The sequence below is a fragment of the Sinocyclocheilus grahami genome, unplaced genomic scaffold (genome assembly GCF_001515645.1).
Source record: "Sinocyclocheilus grahami isolate Dianchi unplaced genomic scaffold, SAMN03320097.WGS_v1.1 scaffold1366.1, whole genome shotgun sequence".
NCBI classification, from domain to species: domain Eukaryota; kingdom Metazoa; phylum Chordata; class Actinopteri; order Cypriniformes; family Cyprinidae; genus Sinocyclocheilus; species Sinocyclocheilus grahami.
Window position 1 is genome coordinate 143,135 of NW_015506545.1, and position 22,084 is coordinate 165,218.

Sequence of the window (22,084 nt, forward strand, 5' to 3'; positions counted from 1 at the left end):
TGCTGAAAATTCAGCTTTGATCACAGAAATAAATTACATTTTACAACATATTCAAATAGAAAACAGTTATTTTTAATTGTAAAAATATTTCACAATATTGTTGTTTTTACTGCATTTTTTTAACAAATAAATTCAATAAATTCTTTCAAAAAATGTAGTGGTTACATTCACCCACATACTCTCATTCTCAAACTCAGTGTTTTAGAACAGCCTAAATGGACTAAATAACAGTATTATGATCCCAGGGCACCGTATATTGATTCCTGCCTAAAGATTTTCCAGCCTTGGTAAAAGTGTCTCTGTGTGTGTGTGTGTGTGTGTGTGTGTGTGTGTGTGTGTGTGTGTTGTGAAGTCCTGGTGTACTCTTGCTGAAAATAAAGATGAAGAAGTCTAATTTCAGGTTGGGATCAGAGATGTATTATTCACCGCACTGATTCTAGAATAAATCACCTCATTACGTTACTAAGCACATTTCTACCTGCAGGTACAGTGAGCCGACCCAAAGAAAACCTGCCCTCAAGCGCCTCAACAGAGTCTCAACTTATCCAGAAAAAGACTGTGTCACTGTTATTCAGCAAAAAAAGATTCATTATGTTTTAAGGACCCAAAACCATCTTTTGGAGAAACTCAGACTTTATTTTTGGTCATATGTGATGCAGTCATAATCAAATGTGACCTGTGCTGGCAAAATGAGTCACAATGAGCAAATTTTCATTCTCTATTAAAAGACCCTCAAAATGATGTATGATTTGTTGGAATCGGACTGAAAAATGACTGAGCTACACTTGTTTGAGGTTGATGGAGTCAGCAAAGTAAATTTAGAGAAAAACTGATCTAAAGTTTCTGAAGGTTCCAAAGCAAAATCACCCAGCAACGTTGCATCTTTTCCCCCACTTCTTTTCTTAATAATATTACTAGATTAATAATCACAATATAGCTTTTTTATTTTCTCTTTGTTGTTATAAATAAGAACCGATGCAAAAAAAGAACAAATATAAGAAAGAAACAAATGTATATTGTGTATATGTGTATCGGGATTGAGCACCGTCAGTGTCTGTCCTCTTTATGTGTGCGCTTCGGATATCAATCAGCGCGAGAAGCGAACGGAGAAAAGGTACTCCTATCAGAAAACATACAAATAAAGATACTTTTAGATGTTTAATAACTATTTGGAGCATTGGGATCGCTAGATAAGGGCACAATGAACACACTTTTTTTGCCTGTAGCTCAAAATTAGCCTGTGCGCATTCTGACTCATTTTGCCAGCACGGGTCACAAATGCTGTACACTGTAAAAAATTACCGTGAATTTAACGGTAAAAGACTGTAAAAATGCTACAATAAAAACCTGTTAAATGGTTAACGGTAAATTCCCCTACTATATATACGGTGAAAAACTGTATTGACATGACATATATTGGACATAAATTTTACGGTAGTATACCGTTTTTGGAAGTGAAAAATACCGTATAATTTACAGTGAATAACCGTAAATTGACGTTCCCAGAATTCCCTGCGTTACATTTCAAATTTGATGTTTCTTCTTAGTTTTTTCTTATCAGTTTTGTATATTAAGGTTGTGTGTTACACCTAATGTTGTTAAATGAATGTTTATTGCATTATTTCAGTTTCATGTGTGTCACCATGATATCTAACATCTATAATGAACTCAAGGGCTGAAAATTTTAATTTAAAAGCAAAACTGATCTGCTAATCATATTCCGTAGTCTATTATATCTTGTGTGTATTGTATATTGCATGTGTAGCTGTGGAGTTACTTCACTTGAGTTTGTAGTTTACTATAATAACCCTGCTCTTCTCTAGCTTGTTTACTCATCTGTTTTTTTATTATAAAGATGATATTGCACACTATGAATATTGTTGGCTCTATGACAAATTGTTTGTGATGTTCCTCGTTTGTACATTAACACACTTTGTAAAAAAAAGTGTCAGATTAATGAATAGCATTTATATAGTATTCAAAGATACTACAAAGAAACCACTGCATCCGTGTCGATGCAACAGAAGTGAAAGGACACCAGCCTGTACCAAAGTGAAAAATCCCTTGAGAACCTGACGTCTCTGTCCGGGAACAGTTTCCTCCTGAAGGCCAGAGATCCTTAGGGAGAACAAATCAGTCACGCAAAACAACACTGATGAAGTACTGCATTCATTTAATAGTCTCAATGTTTACCCACCCATATGGGGAGAGACAGACGGAAACTCTAGCATATTTTGAGATCGCTAACGGATGAAGTGAAAGAATCACAGGTGATTACGGATATTAGGCAGTTCTGCACTGAGAAGACGAATGATTCCAGAAGGTTAGAGCAACAAAGAGAAGCAGAGACAGAGAGAAGATCTTGGGATATTTGTCATGCCTGTTTCCTCAGGCTGTTCAGAGTAGCAGCGGGCGGTAAGGAAAGCTCAGTGAAACCCGAGAGATACGGTTTGGTGTCAGTCTGCGGCAGTGGCAGCTGCTGACTGCAGAAGAGAGAGAGAGTTTCAGCTCGACGCCCAATTAAAGAACACAATGCATGACAATAGCAGAAGAGGCATTAGGGCTAATTGAAATTCTTCTCTTGTTATTTCCTGAAAAATATTTCAGACCCCCTGTGAGCACTGGAGCAGCGGGGATCCATGACTTAGAGTCACACAACCAGACTCTTAATTATCGCCAAAGTATCTAACGCACACTGCAGCTTATTCTGGCTAAGAACCATTAGTTTGGAGAGGAACAAACCTTCTGACTGACGCACAAAGAGATCAGCCACAGTTTGTTTCATTTTCACCTGCCGCTTAGGGGTTTAACTGATAGCTTACTCCTCAAAAACAGACCGGCAGACGACAGTGACTAAAAATGTAGGAAAATAAGGCTTTGCAATTACAATACGTCTTGACTGTTTCTGAAAGTCTCACCAAAATACAGTAATATTGTGAAATATTATTTAAATTTAATATAGCTGTTTTCTGTTGTAATATATTGTAAAATGCAATTTATTCCTGTGATCAAAGCTGAATACTCCAGTCTTCAGTGTCACATGATCCTTCAGAAATCATTCTAATATGCTGATTTGCTGCTCAAGAAACATTTCTGATTATTATCAGTGTTGAAAACAGCTGTGTTGCTTCCGATTTTTGTGAAAGCCATGATACATTTTATTTTTCAGGATTCTTTGATGAATAGAAAGTTCAAAAGAACAGCATTTATTTCAAACAGAAATCTTTTGCAACATTATAAATGTGACCCTGGAGCACAAAAGGGTCAAAAAGCAGTCATAAGGGTCAATTTCTCGAAATTGAGATTTATACTTCATCTAAAAGCTGAGATACGACTATTTGAAAATCTGGAATCTGAGGTTGCAAAAAAATAAAAATATTGATAAAAAATCACCTTTAAAGTTGTCCAAATGAAGTCCTTAGCGATGCATAATACTAATCAAAAATTAAGTTTTGATATATTTACGGTAGGAAATTGACAAAATATCTTCATGGTACATGATCTTTACTTAATATCCTAATGATTTTTTGGCATAAAAGAAATATTGATCATTTTAATCCATACAATGTTTTTTTGGCTATTGCTAAAAATATACCCCAGCGACTTAAGACTGCTTTTGTGCTCCAGGGTCACAAATGTCTTTACTGTCACTTTTAATCAACTTAATGCATCCTTGCTGAATAATAGTATTAATTCCTTTCAGAAATGGTAGATTAACTGTTTAAATTGTTTATTTGCTAATGAAGTAAGTGTCTCTAAAGGCACAATGAGAAAGTGACAGTATCAACAAAGAAATCTGTTGCACAGAGCAAATAAAATGCCTGTTCCTCTGAAAATGCTTTATGACACTTCTGCGGAACAGGTGCATTGTAATATTCTTTTCCAGACGCAGCACTAAATCCTCTTCAAACTGCTAAATAGAAATTATTTAACAAAACAGCACCTGTGCTTGAAATCTGGAAATGATGCTATGAGCAAAACCCTGAAAATAAATGATGCCCATGAAATATCTCTCTGACCAATGAGGGAACGGCTGGCTCACACGTGACTTAAATTTGGAACAGATCCAAGGAGAAAGTGCAACATTGTAACAACTTAGTCACAGATTTAGAACAAATGAATAAAATGTTTGTAAGAAAGTGTAATTCCTACAAAAATTCTCAAATATTATAAATAAAACGACAGGCTGTCTAAATGTGTACTATCCTACTCATGAGATCTTTAAAACAACACACACTTGTAAATCTTAAAAGGTTAGTTCACCCAAAAATGAAAATTAGCCCACAAATTACTCACCCTCAAGTCATCCTAGGTGTATATGACTTTCTTCTTTCAGACGAATCCAGTCAGAGTTATATTAAAAATTGTCTTTGATCTTTCAAGCTGTTTAATGCCACTCAGCGGGTGTTGCATGCATCAGTCCAAAAGAAGTTAAATAAAAAGCGCCCATCCATAAAAAAAGTGTCTCACACGGCTCCGGGGGGTGAACAAAGGCCTCCTGTAGCGAATCAATGATAACAGACAATCCACGAAACCAGCCGCTCTTTCATCAACCACTGATCAATTCTCATAAGACACTGAAGTCTGAGCTCGAGGTGTCCTGAGGGACGACAGTCTTTCATATGCTTCATATAACAGTTTGCATGTCTGCATACATTTTTCCTACTTGAAAGCAGAGTGTGATGAGTCACGTCGTCTGTGATTGTATCTTTGTCATACATAAGCAATTCAGGTCAGGTACGGGTTTCAGGTGCAGAGCGGCACAGACAGTCTCAATATAATGAAGATACAGATTGCCTTAAAAATGAAACTCATGCAGATTTTATTATCTATTCACTGTCATGTTGATTGAAACGTATTTTGTCCTTTTTTGCTAAATATCTACTTTAGAAAAAAAAATCATGCATGCTTTGAGTGGCTTAATGGAGAGCAAGTAATCATAGAAAATACACTACTGTTCCAAAGTTTGCTTTGTAAAAGAAATTAATACTTTTATTCTGTATGGATGCATTTAATTACATTATAACATGATAACGTTTATGTTACAAAAGCTTTCTATTTCAAATCAATGCTGTTCTTTTGAAATTTCTATTCAGCAAAGTATCCTAAAAAATCGAAAAACTGTTTCTGCAAAAATATGAAGCAGCACAACTGTTTTCAACATTGATAATAATCAGAAATGTTTCTTGAGCAGCAAATCAGCATATTAGAATGATTTCTGAAGATCATGTGACACTGAAGACTGGAGTAATGATGCTGAAAATTCAGCTGTGCATCACAGAAATAAATTACATTTTAAAATATACTCAAATAGAAAACAGTCATTTTAAATTGTAATAAAATTTCACAATGTTTTGCTTGTATTTTTAATCAAACAAATGCAGCCTTAGTGAGCAGAAGAGACTTATTTTAAAACTTTAAATATTTTACCAACCCCAAACGTTTGAACAGTACTGTATATTTCTAAATAATAATAATAATTAGTATTTTCTTTGCTCAAAGTGAGACATAAAAGTACATTAAAAAAGGTGCACTGCAAAAACGGTCTTGTCTTACAGTACAAATATCTAAACAATCATATATCAAGATACATTCACTTGAGATACATTTACTTCTCGCTTCCTAAAAAAATTGATTAAAATTGAGATGCTTAAAACAAAAAAAAACATATCTGTTGGTGAGAAAATAAAAGTAATTCAAATGGAAAACAATGATTTTCTTACCCTATTAACAGATATTTTTTATTGCTTTAAGCATAAACTCAAAAGTCATTTTACTTCTCAAGTTAATGTATCTTGATTTAAGAACATTAAGATATTTGTACTGGAAAACAATACAAAAATACTAAAGAAGAACATCATTTCTGCAGTGTGAACTGTCACTTTAAAACTGAAGGGGCGGTTCAAGAGGAGAATTGAAGCAGGTCACTCGTCCCTGACCCCTACAGGTCTATTCCCAACCCCCCTATTTCTCTCTGTCTGACTTTCTTTCTATTTCCCTCCCTCCCTCGCTCCCATCAGTTCATTACGGCACTACATATCTGTTGGTGAGAAAATAAAAGTAATTCAAATGGAAAACAATGATTTTCTTACCCTATTAACAGATATTTTTTATTGCTTTAAGCATAAACTCAAAAGTCATTTTACTTCTCAAGTTAATGTATCTTGATTTAAGAACGTTAAGATATTTGTACTGGAAAGCAATACAAAAATACTAAAGAAGAACATCATTTCTGCAGTGTGAACTGTCACTTTAAAACTGAAGGGGCGGTTCAAGAGGAGAATTGAAGCAGGTCACTCGTCCCTGACCCCTACAGGTCTATTCCCAACCCCCCTATTTCTCTCTGTCTGACTTTCTTTCTATTTCCCTCCCTCCCTCGCTCCCATCAGTTCATTACGGCACTTTCAAGGACAGAATCACAGTGCGCCACACACACACACACACCTACATCAACTTCACGAGGACACTGGCAGGACACTAATCTGCTGCCTCATCAATTTTAGCTCGTCCCGAGAGACACTGTAATATTGCGTGCGCACACACGCGCATAAATCGTATACGCAACGAGTGCCCGTCCTCCACTTGATGATATACACTCACCTCAAATTACTGGCTAAAATAGGCCGAAGGCAATCCCTCTCTTTCAAAGCGACCAATCAGAGCGTTCCGTTGCCTCCACCAATCTTTCTGCATGGTAACAGAGCTGCTAAACGATTGGCCGAGCAGGAATGCTGAAGCCGCGCCAAGTCTAATCTACTGTTACAAACACGCCACACAGAAATATGACAACCACAACCAAGTCAGCAGTGCGGTAGGTAGTAGCCTACATTAGCTGATGCTGTAGCTGCGGTCTCATCGGCTAATAGAGCCTGCAGTGAAAACAAACACAGTCAGAAGAGCAAACGCGTATCTGTCGCATTAGCAGTCATTATCCAATCAACGCAACAGCATCTGAAGAGCTGCTGAGTCAACGCTACAGCGACAAACAAACCGTAACAGCTGCACAAACATTAGCTGCGCAGGCAGATGGAACAATTGCGACTTTAATGAGTTTTAATGGATGGAGGAGTAGCATTGTGAGGTGAAGCAATGGGTTCCTTGATAATGAGTTCAAGACTAATAAACTCTAAGGAACTAACATTATGTCTGCACTGGAAAGTATCAAGTGTCAGACAGTGTTGTTATTGTTGACTAAAACTGTTACAAATCATTGTAAGTTATTTTAGTGTTGATAAAATAAACACATGATAAAATAAAGATGACAAAAATAACGACTTTATTCAACAATTTGTCTCCTCTGTGTCTCTCCGGATCACCGTAGCGCCATTTTGGAGAACATCCACTGAACGCAAGCAGCGTATGCTCTTCTGTGTCAGCCGCGACACAAGGATATGTTTTCTACGTGTATTTACACTTTGATTTGAACGAAAACAGCACATCCGTGCAGCGCGGCTGACACAGAAGAGCGTACACTGCTTGCGTTCAGCGGATATTCTCCAAAATGGCGCTACGGTGATGCGGAGAGACACAGAGGAGACGAATTGTTGAATAAAGTCATTAATTTTGTTTTCGCGTACAAAAAGTATTCTCGTCGCTTCATAATGTTACAGTTGAACCACTGATGGCAGATGGACTATTCTGACGATGTCTTTCATACTTTTCTGAACCTTGACAGTGTTATTTACTTGGCAGGCAATGGGACAGTCACAAGCCTCCCGGTTTTCATCCAAAATATCTTAAATTGTGTTCCGAAGACGAACGAAGCTTTTACGGGTTTGGAACAACATGGGGGTAAGTGATTAATGACAACAATGACAATTTTCATTTTGGGGTGGAGTATCCGTTTAAGTTTACTAAAATTAGCCTACTAAAACTGGACTAAATACATTAAAGCTAAATAGAAAATGAATATAGCACATACATATACACAGTATATAGCACAAACAAATACTAGTGAAAGTTATTAATTATATATATAATAATATCGAACGGAATCTACAGTTCTGTATTTTTTTCACCAAGCTCTTGCAATGCAATGCATTCTGGGATTGCATAACAGTCTATTTCAGTGTTATTTAAGTATTGACATATTATTATAGTTTTTATAAATATTTTGAATCATCTGTTGGTTTCAGTTGTTTATTTTATGTCAAGTAATAAAATGTTTTTAATGGTTTTAATTTTAGTTTTATTTAACTATAATATCTCTGAAAATATGTTTACAGTTTTTTTATTTGTATAATTTATTATTATACATATATAGATATATATTATGGTTTTAGTTTTAGTTAACTTTAATATTCCTGGCGAAAAGTAATTTACATACTCTCTGTCCTAAATAGTACACAAAATTTAATTAATGTAATCGTATATGTCAAAGGTGACTGATGCAAATGCACTATTTATGGTGCATTTGAGGTGTGCATTCATGCAAACTTTAGTCTAGCATTACTCACAACCCCTGATATGGAAGCAAACGCATTTTTGATAGTTTTCTGATGATTTTGGAAAAAGCAAGGATTACGAGGCCAAAGCTAACACAGCGTTTTTTTTGACTGTATGAACCTAAAAGTTTAATAATAATGAACATAGACAGAGGCTGACACTTTTATGCAAACGCAAACAGTATGTGACAAAGTAGTCTGTGGCATCATCATGCAATTTTATGACACTAGTGTCCCAATTCTGCCACACTGTCTTACTACATACTCAAAAGCATGCAGATTTCCATTAAAAGCAAAGTACACAAAATACAAAGCAGAAGTATGCAAATTACAATGCTGTCTACATTAGGATGATCTAAAGAAGCAAAATATATGATTCTATTGATGTCATTCTGACAAACAGTTCTGCTGTACTTGTACAACTGTTACCTGTGGAAGCTTGTTTCCACGACAGAATTAAAAATAATAATTGATCTCACAATTCTGCAAGTTAACATCGCACAACTCATTCTCTGAATTGTGAATTTATAGCTCGCAACTGACAGTTATAAAGTCAGAATTGCGGGGAAAAAAAACTATAAACTCACAATTGTGAGAAACACCTCGCATACTTTGTTTCTCAGAATTGCATTTATATTTCGCAATTTCGACTTATAAACTCACAACTGTGCATTTATATTGCAATTCTGAAAAAAGTTCAGAAGAAAGAAATGTCAGAATTGCAAGAAAACCTATATACTCACAAGAAACAAAGTCGCAATTGTGAAAGAAAAAAGTCATAATTGTGATGTAAACTCAAAATTGCAAAATATAGACTCACAATTCTAGGAAAGAAAATCCGAATTGTGAGAAGAAAACTATATCACATTTCTGGAAAAAAAAAAAAAAAGTAGAATTGTAAACCTATAAAACCTTTTTTTTTAATCCTGTGGCAGGAACAAGCTTTCACAGTTACCTACATAAAAATAACTGCTCATAGATGCTTCCAAAATGGCCACCAAATGAAAATCGATATAGTAAATTATAGTATATAGTAAATTATAATATAGTAAATTCAAACAGATTCAACAGAACAATTCATTTGGGAATTGAACCTCCCTAATGCAGCTTATATCTGCAGACGTTTGCTTAATTCTGTCAGGACCACTATCGTCAAAGATGATTGACAATTAGCATACAGTTTGGATTCGCGGTATGGTTCTGTTCTGGGCAAAAACTCCCTGCGCATCCATGCAGCCTAGCACGGATGAGAGCAGGGAGAGCAGCGATAACCCCCCAGGGTAAACAGAACATAACCAACATAAATGTATTGCAGATATCGTTAAAGTTCAATAATTTTATGTACACATTTTAGAATTAGTCTGATTCAAAGGATAACCAGAAGGCTGAATCCTGACTGACAGAGGAGGAGCTGGGGATGGAGGAGGGTAATTAGCTATTGAGCAATGCGAAAACTGCTGATAATACTGAGGGACCTTATATATGAATGCTTAGATAGGTGTCGTATTCCTATAGGTAGATGGGGATCAGCTGAGTGTCAGCTGATGCGAGCTTGACTAACGTGACCTGCCAGAACTAACACTACGCTTGATTTAGTTGATTGATTCCACATGCATGTACAATTGCTTTACCTTCTCCTGGTACTGGCGTCGTGAGGAATCCAGTGACTGGATGAGGGCCGTGGCATGTCCGATGAAGACGGCATAGCAGGTGGCACCGACGATCATGCTGAGCATCGTCAGCCAGATATCAGAGAGACTCTCCGGAGCTTGACGACCGTAACCTATGCACAACATGTGACTCATGGCTTTAAACACGGCAAACGAGTACAGCTCACTCCACGTGTCGTTCTGCAGAGAGAGAAAGACAAACACAGAACATAAATGGCATGTAACTGCCGTTCACAACACCTACTGCGAATCTGAAAGCAGTATACCAGTAAGAAGCTGAGGCCTATGACTTTTGCACTATAATTTTGCATACACTTATGGAAAAAAGCAAGTTTGTAACGACATAAGGGTGAATATATGATGACAGAAATGTCATGCATGGCTTCAAACAATATAGTTTTACCACTATATTTTCACATTTGATGGATGCTGACCAACAGATAAGATCATTCAGAACAAACTGAAAATAATCTGGAATCAGTGCAAAAATGGCTTCACATTTGAACCTGGAAAGGGAATAAATTAACAGTAAAGCATTGAAGATACAGTGTTGTCACATGACTGAACTATGTTGCATGTTTAATATTAAGTGAGTGGCATCCATTTTTCATTTCATGCTGGTAAATAAAAAATAAAAAATACAAAGAAACAGCAAGACATTTAATTAAATGTAAAACTTTGAAGTAGAAAAACTTAAATAGTATTTCCTTTTAAAACTTCAATAATCTTTGTTTTCTTTAAAACTCTGAAAAAAATTTTTTTACAGTGTATAAATACATTTTGGGTCCAATTGCCAGTGAAATGACTACATTGTGATATCTAATGTTATTAGATTTGGCAGTCTCATTACATAATGAGTCTAGAAATATATTATTTAAAGTTTTGTACTGTTATTTTTTACTGCCAGGTTGAAATATGAGTGATGTGATTTTTAATAAACTACCTATACTATGATAATAAGATTATGGTATCGCTTTAAAACAGCTTTTATTTTTCAAAATACACTGAAAAAAAAAATTGTGTATGATTTACTTTTACTTTTCACTCAGAAATTATTAGTAAGTTTCCCAAGTAACTGCAAAGAAATGGCAAGTAACACATTGAATTAAACATGACATTTAAAGTAGAAAGAAAAACATTCTCCAATAATCTTTTTTTTATACAAAAAAAATTTGCAATGTACATCCCACAATCTTTTATTGATATGGTATATGTTTTCATATTCTGTAAGCAATTCATATTATAACCGAAATGTCTACTGAGTCGCTTCCTGAACTCTAATAAATGAAGCATTTAGCTGCTGAATGGCCGGCCGTCAGGCATCTCAGGATGACAGAGATCAGTGTGTGGTGAGGGTCTGCCAGCAGTCTCAAGCAAGAAGCCATTAAATGTGCCCTTTTTAAAAATGCGTCTGCTGCCTGACTGCTGACATCCGGCTAATTCCCAAGGCAAGATTAATTACGGTTGCTGTCCTCTGCCTAAATGCTCAAAACTCCTGAACTGAGGAGAGAAAAAAACTGGATCTATTGCATCCCATCATGACTCCATTAAAGGAATAGTTCACCCAAAAATGAAGATTTGCTGAAAATGTACTCACCCTCAGGCCATTCCAGATGTAGAGGAGTTTCTTAATCATACGAGATTTGGAGAAATGTAGCATTGCATCACTTGCTCACCAATGGATCCTCTGCAGTGAATGGGTGCCGTCAGAATGAGAGTCCAAACAAAACCTCACAATAATCCACACCACTCCAGTCCATCAATTAACGTCTTCAAATCCATCAAGACAATTTTAACTTTAAACGGTTGCTCGCTAAAATACAAGTCTAATATTGCTTTCTGCAGTAAAAAAGTAATCTCTGAATCAGGAGAGAAATATGCACAGATCAAACACTGTTTACAAGCCAAAACAGCTCTAAACAAATATGTGGGTGAATTTTTATGTGAGAGGAAAACAGAGGATGGACTTTTTCACTGGAGGAAGCGTTATTATGGATAATTGGCCAAAGCAATGGTTTAAAGTTAAAACACAGCTTTTATCTTCACAAGAGATACTGATGGACTGGAGTGGTGTGGATTACTGTGATGCTTTTATCAGCTGTTTGGACTCTCATTCTGATGGCACCCATTCACTGGAGAGGATCCATTAGTGAGCAAGTGATGCAATGCTACATTTCTCCAAATCTGATGAAGAAACAAACTCATCTACATCTTGGATGGCCTGAGGGTGAGCACATTTTCAGCAAATCTTCATTTCTGGGTACACAGCATGCAGATTTTGCTGTATGCAGTGCACTTGGCCTTTCATGACTCATTATCTGATCTGGCTGCCAATGTTAGAATGTTTTACTTAGAATTGGACTGAAAGTGCAAAAATAACTATTGATTTCCCAGATGATAACTGGACACCACTCTTAACTCCTAAAACTTTCTCTTGATTTCCAAGTGTAGATGAAAAAAGGTCTGGATTTTCAATGTGGCCTCAGACTTTTGGACCCCACAATATGCAGTATGGAGTAAACAGTATTCCACTGCAAGCATAGTCTGCATACTTTTCTCTTTCCTTTTCTCCCATGTGGCATGCAAAGTTAAAGAGAAGAAGAAAAGGACTGAGAAATTTAAAAAATGGGAAATGAGGAAAGTCAGAGGGAGCAGGTCACTGTAGGAACACTGGAGTGAACAGGCCTGAATTATACATGAGCCGAGAACACTTTGCCTTGAAAACAGAAGAAGTAGAGTGTCCATGCTGGCGCTCTGGACACACACACACTCTAAGAGACATTGTGTTTGCAGACATAGTGAATAGAATGGATAGAGTAGGACACATTCTACAGCAGCCTATAAAATCAGTACATACTCTCCTAAACCATACTGTACATTGACTATCCTGGGGTGGCAATACCAGCATACTGCATACTATTCATTATCTACTGGTTGGTTTAGTAATATAAGAATGTGGAACAATTTGTAACAATAAATCTTTCAAGCAATAGAATGCTATGCTGTTGTCACATGACTGCACTATTTTGCATGTTTAATTTAGCTTGTGGTGGCCATTTTTCATATGGGAAATCATAAGTGTAATTTAGCATTTTTATACAATTTTGTATGCAAAAGTCATAACATTTGGCAGATCACAAAATATATTGCTATATAAGATTACTCATACCATTTTGGTCATACCACCCACCCTACAGCAAAAATAGTACATTCAAATGCATGTGTATTCATGTATCTGGCAGATTATTTTATCCAAAATGATTTACAGAGCATTTAAGGTTATGTATTATATATTTATAATATATAAAGTAATAAATACATATATGTGACCCTGGACCACAAAACCAGTCATAAGGGTAATTATTTTTAAATTGAGATTTATACATCACATGAAAGCTGAATAAATAAGCTTTCCATTGATGTATGGTTTGTTAGGATCGGACAATATTTGGCTGAGATACAACTATTTGAAAATCTGGTATCTGAGGGTGCAAAAAAATCAAAATACTGAGAAAATCACCTTTAAAGTTGTCCAAATTATGTTCTTAGCAATGCATATTACAAATCAAAAATTAAGTTTTGATATATTTACAGTAGGAAATTTACAAAATATCTTTATGGAACATGATCTTTACTTAATGTCATAATGATTTTTGGCATAAAAGAAAAATTGATAATCTTGACCCATACAATGTATTGTTGGCTATTGCTACAAATATCCCCCAGCGACTTAACACTGCTTTTGTGCTCCAGGGTCACATATAAAAGGGAATAAATAATAAAATTAAATCAAATTAAATAATAAATAAAAAAATGAATATGGAAATTAACTGAAATAAATGGAAAACATTAATTGAAAATTAAATAACTAATACACTAAAATGTAATATTTAAAAATGCAAACAAAAAAAATGAAAATAAATAATGCAATAATGAAATCTAATATTATAGAACAAAAAAAATAAAAATTCTGTAATTAGGTAGCCACAAACACAGCACACATCTGAGCATGCACACACACACACACACACACACACACACACAATTCCCTTCTCCAGACTGGTGTATGGACTCCTTTCATGGGCTTATTCCAGTACCTTTCAATATCTTGAAGTATGAAAGTGAGAAAAAGTATGTAACAAAAAGGAAGAAAAAATAGGAGCGAATGAGCCTCAAGGGAACTGAGATACTTTCTTGATCTCTCTCTCATTCATGCCCTGGTCTGCAGTGATAGGGCAAGAGGCATTATGGGAAGACATTCATTAGTCGTACAGACACACGTGCCCTGCGGCCGATAAGCTCAGACTCCCGGATTCTGCCTGTAATAGTGCAGTCGGGCCGCCAGCCTGTTCTGACTCTATTTACAATAGCTTATCTAAACGTACAGCAGCCCTCGCATCCTCTGCTGCCACGACACGCGCTGCTGCCCAGGCCCCAGACACCAGATGCTGTGTAATATATGTTTTTAATCTCGGCCAAGACAATCCAACATCTCTTCAGCGAGCCATTCATCTCCGCATCTGACCGAGTCAGTGCGCTTTTTCATCTCTAAAATGAATGCGGCAGTCAGGCGGAAAAGCTTCCTGGGGTAATGATACTATACGTGTGTCTGCTCTTCAGGAGGAAGACATTCAGATGCCGAGTACATTACAGAGCAAAGCAGGATTACATTTCTGATTGCTTCTGTATGACACAAAGAGGTTACTTGTCCCCTCTTGACCTTTGACCTGCTGAGCGACACAGCAGTATACAAGAATGATGTATTGTTGTAAGCTTAAATTTGGAAATGGTTCCAATGGGTTTTTCTAATGGATTTTTCCTGAAATAATGGCAGTCTGATCACATAATGAGTCAAGAAAGAGATGTTCAAATTTGTCACATTCAAAATATATTGCTATATAAGATTACTCATACCGTGATATGATATTTTGGTCATATATTTGGCAGATGTTTTGATCAAAAATGACTTACAGAGCATTCAAGGTTACATTTTGCCATTTTGCCAATGCTATTCTGAACATACTAATATCTTTTGCGAGGACTTCCCATCTGTAACTAGACTAACCCGAACTCTGACATAAACCTTTTGGAAATGAATAAATTAAAAAATAAATAAAAATGAATAATATAATATAATATAATATAATATAATATAAATGAAACAAAAATAGAAAAATTACATTTTGGCAACCACATGGCGACCACAAACTCAAGATATTTTGATGTTTTATTCTACAACGTAAAATACATCAGTAATACACACTTGTTTCATGATTCATTATTTCATTAAAATTCCTGATGATAAATAAAAATAGACACAAATGAGTTAAGAGTCGTCGTGCGGAAACCGTACAGAAACGTAAAATGAATGCAGAAAGCAGCTTGGAAAATTTGATGAGAATTATTTGAGTTCATATTGAGACTTTTGATTGAGACTTAAGAAGGCAACTCTTTGCACAGTGTGAGACATTGTTGAGATCTCGAGGGGACACATGTGATATTGCATCTAAGAAGCACAAGATTTCAGCATAAATCTCCATTTAATATCATTGCTGTTTGGGAGAAAAAAAAAAGAGATATTAATGAAATTACATTTGGGTTCTTTCCTTCCAACAGGCCATTTGAAAGGTCACACAGATGAATATATTAGTGAAAACAGAAGCATCAATCCAGGTTAAAATATATGAATACGTATACTTAGTATGTGATACATTTTGATGAGACAAAAATAGCAAAAGAAGGTGAAGTCATCCAAAGTCTTACTAGAGGTGGAACATTCATTTTTGTTTTAACCTGCATTGATAAATTTGTTTACAATATGACCAATTTTAAATTTCATGTTCACTAAACAAATTATTTAGCAAATAAAACTGTACTACATTATGGCATTAAAAATGCCACATTTTGGAGTAAGGAGCAGTCAGCCTTGATTAAAACGGATTCTGGGAAGCAGCCCATAATGTGAGCGCTCAGAAACTCCTCCAGGTTCATGATAGCAGCATGTTTTTCCCAAGAGGACTGAAGGCATGTATGGCGAGAGGACTGAGAGCATCTTTGTGTCTCTGGAGGGTTTTCCTCAGAGGGAGAGAAATAACATACTGTGTTTAATCCACTTACACATGTGAGTCTAAACACACACACACACACACACACACACACACACACACAGAGTACATAAACTCCAGTCACATGGCTGCGACTTATATACAGTGGTGTGAAAAAGTGTTGGCCCCCTTCCTGATTTCTTATTTTTTTGCATGTTTGTCACACTTTAATGTTTCAGATCATCAAACAAATTTAAATATTAATCAAAGATAACACAAGTAAACACAACATGCAGTTTTTAATACAGTACACTGCAGCTGAAAAGTTTGGGGTCAGTAAGATTTTTAACACCTTTCTTCCGAGTTAAATGCATTACATTGATCAAAAGTGACAGTAAAGTATTTATATTTTACGATTTATTTTCAAATAAATGCTGTTCTTTTTAACTTTGTATTTAGAGAGACAATGGGAAATATATCATGGTTTACACTTTGAAAAATTGATAATAAATGAATGTTTCTTGAGCAGCAAATCAGCATATTAGAATGATTTCTGAAGATCATGTGACACTGAAGACTGGAGGAATGATGCTGAAAATTCAACTGCGCATCACAGGAATAAATTCAATTTCACTAGATATTCTCAGATAATTTAAATTGTAATATTTCACCACATTACTGTTTTATTGTATTTTTTATTAAATGTACAGGGATCTTACCAACCCCAAACTAAAAAAAAGCTTTATTGACTTGCATGTACAGTATAATGTAATAGGCCTATAGTATAGTAGTAGACCTATATAGTAATTGAAGCTACATTTATATTTTTTCTTCAATTAATCCAGCATTAATTATTGTTTTAGCATAAATCAATAAATAAGAAAGGTTATGACATAACACACACACACAAACACACACTATTGCATGTTCTGAGCTTGTATCCCTGAATATTCTTTATGTATATGTTAAAACCCTCCAGCTATGTGTCTACTGATGTTAGTGTATCCTCAGCTTCCTGCTATCCTAATAGATTTATGTTAGCACTGAGCAACACACACACACACACACACACACACACACACACACACCAGTGCATTTGTTTACAAATGATTCACTGCACGTGCAGCTCAGATGCCTCGCCATGCTTTGATTAATCACCAAATCATAAACCTCACTGAGAAGAAGCACAGATGATAATAATTCACATAAGAACAATAATTCAAAGGTTTTTCCATACAGTGATCTCATCTCATCTGTTTGTTACATGTAACTGCAAAACCTCACATCTTACTACCTTGTAAACTGTATTTAGGGTTTTAGGAATCATTCAAATGCTGATCTATCGATCATAATCTGTGCTGTAAGCACAGCTGTCGGCGACTGCCAAAAAGCATTCATGCCTTCACACATTTTCGTACGTTTCTGTGTTGATCCAGCATGCGCATGTGCGGTTCCAGTAAGATCAATGACGTCCTTTAGGATGCGTTTACTGAAGATGGATGGTCTGTTTCTGTATGCGCACACTAATAATACGAGAAGCTCTCCAGAGGCCGAAGCCTGCATCTATGACAGCTTCCTCTTCCCATTTTATTTGCTTCCCGGTGTTCTCGTCGTCTTCAGCGGCACGTTCCTTTTTCCTGACGGATTCAGATAGGACTGTCACAATTATTCCATTTTGGCTGGCATTTAATTGTTACACAAATAACTATGGTTCATGCATGTCTCTTCTGCTCTTATCCACTACAGTGTAAGCTTATTCACACTGAACCTTTTCACTAAATATTACACAGAATGATATGAATAAATATATCAGGTCATTTCATGAAATGGTGATTTTAAATGGAATTTTTATTCTATTCTAAGCATTCATAAAAATTTAAGTGATAATAAATTGCATTATGCCATTTCTAATCAATTTTAAAATATGCGAGAGTCATGTGTCAAATGATTCTTCAGAAATCATTTTAATATGCTGATTTGCTGCTCGGGAAACATTTCTTATTACTATCAATGTTGAAAGCAGTTGTGCTGCTTCAGATTTTTTTGTTGAAACCATATTTTTTCATTAAGAGAAAGTTCAAAAGAAAAGCATATATTTGCAATAGAATCTTTTGTAACATTTTAAATGTCTTTAATGTAATTTTTGATCGTTTTAATGCATCCTTTCTACATTCATTTATATATACATTTTAAAATCTTACCAACTCCATACTTTTAAAGTAATGTATACTTATACGAGCAACACGAATGGCACCTGTTTCAAAGAATGACCAATAAACATACCCTTATTTGTAGGTCAGGATGTTATTAATTTGAAGTGCACAGTGAATGCACAATGGCGCCGACGCTGATGGCTGCCTCCGTGGCGTGCTCCGCAGTTGTTTTTATGTTTTTGTTAGTTTGTCCTGTCTTTAGTTATATCCCTGATGATTATCTCAAATAACTGCAATTAGATCAATTAATTGCAATCAGGTGATTACGTAAAAGTTGTGACAGACCCAGTTCTCACTCTCTGAACTAGCGCTATGGATGTGAAACTTCTCTTTCCTCCTGCATCTGTTTACGTAATTCTCCTCTCTTTCTGCCCTCACTGCCATCTCACATTCTCTCTATCTTTCCCTCGTTCTCTGATCTCCAGAGGGATGTGACCTTAATATCACGTGTGACATCATCACTAACCTTCAGTATCCACAGACACTGAGCAAAAACAACAGCAATAACCCTTCGTTACACAACTCAAACAAACTGATAGCAGCATCACATCAACTATAATACAATAAAAATTGAATCTATGCATTCTTAAAGTCAACATGCACTAAAGTTTGAGCGTTATACTTTGTACTACTGCATTACACTTACTACTAAAGTGCATTATACTTTGACTACACACCTTTTTACTGTCTCCAACAAATAGACCAGAAACAGACTAAGAGTCATTCATTTCCAATGGAAGATATGAGAGATCCATTTTAGGACCTCATTTTAGGTTTGGGTGGATGTGATGTGATGTATACTAAAAATGTATAAAAAAAAAAAAATGGGTGGATGTAAAAAAATATATATTTTAAAATTTTTACATAAGTATTTACATCGATTAACTATGGAAGCCTGTTTCCGCCACTGAATAAAAAATAAAAAAGGTTATTGCGATCTCACAATTCTGACTTTTTTTCACAGAATTATGAGATATAACGTCAGTTATGAAGTCAGAATTGCGAGATATAAAGTCAGAATTGTGAGATATAAACTCACAATTGCGAGGAAAACTCGCAATTCAGATTTTTTTCTCGCAATTGCGAGTTTATATCTCGCAATTCTGACTTCATAACTGACGTTATATCTCATAATTCTGTGAAAAAAAGTCAGAATTGTGAGATATAAACTCACAATTGCGAGGAAAACTCGCAATTCAGATTTTTTTCTCGCAATTGCGAGTTTATATCTCGCAATTCTGACTTCATAACTGACGTTATATCTCATAATTCTGTGAAAAAAAGTCAGAATTGTGAGATATAAACTCACAATTGCGAGAAAAACTCGCAATTCAGATTTTTTTCTCGCAATTGCGAGTTTATATCTCGCAATTCTGACAAAACAAGTCAGAATTGTGAGATAAAAAGTCGCAATTAGCTTTTTTATTTTTTATTCAGTGGCGGAAACGGGCTTCCATAATTAGCTCTAGAAAACCTCAGATTTTTTATTTTTTTTTCAGACATACTAGAGGTCAGTTGTTTTGTTTGGACATACACTCCAAAACAACGTTAGTGTTTAGATTTAAATAAGCAAATACTCAAGAATATATAATTGAATCATTATTGCAGTATTTAATTTATTTCTGGCATGTTATATGTGTCAACAATTCTTTTAACCTTAAAGGGGTCATATGATGCTATTTCAATTTTTCTTTTCTCTTTGGAGTGTTACAAGCTCTTGGTGCATAAAGAAGATCTGTAAAGTTGCAAAGACTAAAGTCTCAAATCCAAAGAGATATTCTTTATAAAAGTTAAGAGTCAGCCACACCCCCCTAAAACGGCTCGTTCTAACACGCCCCCACATGTCTACATCACTATATGGGAAGATTTGCATAACGCCACCCAAATGTTCACGCAAAGAAAGAAGGCGTAACTTTTATTCTCGCTGTAGTATTGTTGTTGCTGCCGCCTCCATGTCGTGAAGATGCTGTGTGTTTCGTTGTGAAAGCTAAACTACTTTGTTTGGCCTTCCAAAAGAGGACGATATCCGCTTCGTCATGCTTAGAGCTTATCCATGCTGGTTGCTGAGGAAATACTACAACTTTGTGCTGTGGATCGGCTTTTACCGTGGATGAAGCGGAGTCCAGGCCGGGGTCGTCACATGTGGTTGCCGCAATCCCGCCGGATGCTCCTTCGTCGAATCCGCCGCCTCTGCTCACTCTAGCCCTCCGGCCGTTCCTCACTTTATCCCCCGGCCTCTGCTCACTCTAGGCCGCCATGTGTGACGCTATGTTTCATCGTGAAAGCGAAACTACTTTGTTTGGCCTTCCAAAAATGGATACGAACAAAGAACCTTTTGTGAAACAAATGTTAAAGATGTTAAAGGTTCTTTACGGAACCATTTTGAAAAAAATTTTCTTCTATGGCATCGTGAAGCACCTTTATTTTTAAGAGTGTATGTAGCTTTTTATTTCCTAAAAAACGTGCCAATTTCACACATGAATTCCAGACTTTAACCCCATTGAAAGGATGTGCTGAAATAGACTGTACAGAGTGGTTCAACTCTTTCACTGTCAATACAAGATTCCAGTCAAAAAGTAATGCAACTCTTGATGGAAATAAGTGTTTCAATGTTCCATAAGTTTGTCAAAACAATGCCATGTCAAATGCACACCGTAATCAAAGCCAAAGACGGTCCAACCAAATATTAGAGTGTGCAACTTTTTATATTAATATTTATTCACTATCAGAAAAAAAGGTACAAAGCGGTCACTGGCACAAAAGCTAAAAGGTACATCTTTATACTTATTTTTACTCCAAAATGGTACATACTAGTACCTTAAAGGTACACAATAAAACATTAAATGTTCATATTAGTGCCTAAAGTGTATCAAAAGTACTTTTGAAAGTGATAGTTTTTGTATGAGCCAGTACAATCATAATTCATTCATCATTTTACAATGGTGAATATGCAGGTAACACGACCAGTATAAACTCAGTGATTGTGATTGCAAAATGCAACAATTGAATGCATCTTTATTGTGAAAGATTCATCAGTGTACATTAATGCAAAGAAACAATTGTTTTTCTAATCTGTCCGGCTTTTGAATGTAGATGTCATCATTTTCACTGATGTCATCATGCCCTCCTATTTTTCAACTCCTTTCATACAACTATTAAATTATATAGAGACGTACAAACAATTCCCAATGTGTAACATCAAGTCCTGTCTTTTCTTCACATTAAATAGCCTTCATTAGAAAATGTTATATATTAGTAATATAACAATATTATATTAGTAAAGCTATTTTACGATGACCTTAAAACTGCTGTAACTTCTGTAAATACCACACATAAAATGTCTCTACCACCTGACAATTTCACCGAAACACGTGTCCTAAGAAATACAGTAACTCTTACTTCTGTGACAGAAAACTTGTAGTCAATCACTTTGCACACTCAGGTTTGCTGATATGAGATTTGCTGTCATGTCTTTGCAGGGGATTTTTGAGGGAAAACATATGGCTGAAGAGATTAGTTAGCAAAGTTGACAAACATCACTTACAGTACATGAACTTTAAGAAGCTGAACCCTTTAAGATTGGCTGTTGTGTGAAAAAAGCACGTGGTGTTGGAACAACATGAGAGTGAATAACAAACAGTGGAGTTTTCATTTTGGTGTGAGCTATCCAAATGTTTTTTCTGGGGGGTGTGTGTGTGTGGGGGGGGGGGGGG

General features: G+C 35.8%; 1 protein-coding gene across 1 annotated transcript in view; it reads right to left on the bottom strand.

Annotated features, from left to right (window-relative positions):
* LOC107569625 (potassium/sodium hyperpolarization-activated cyclic nucleotide-gated channel 2-like) overlaps window positions 1-22,084 on the bottom strand; it is a 56,722-nt gene that overhangs the window by 19,034 nt on the left and 15,604 nt on the right. Inside the window, exon 4 of the mRNA XM_016255742.1 lies at window positions 10,076-10,294. Coding sequence (XP_016111228.1) covers window positions 10,076-10,294 — 219 coding nt within the window. The remainder of the gene's footprint in view (window positions 1-10,075; window positions 10,295-22,084) is intronic.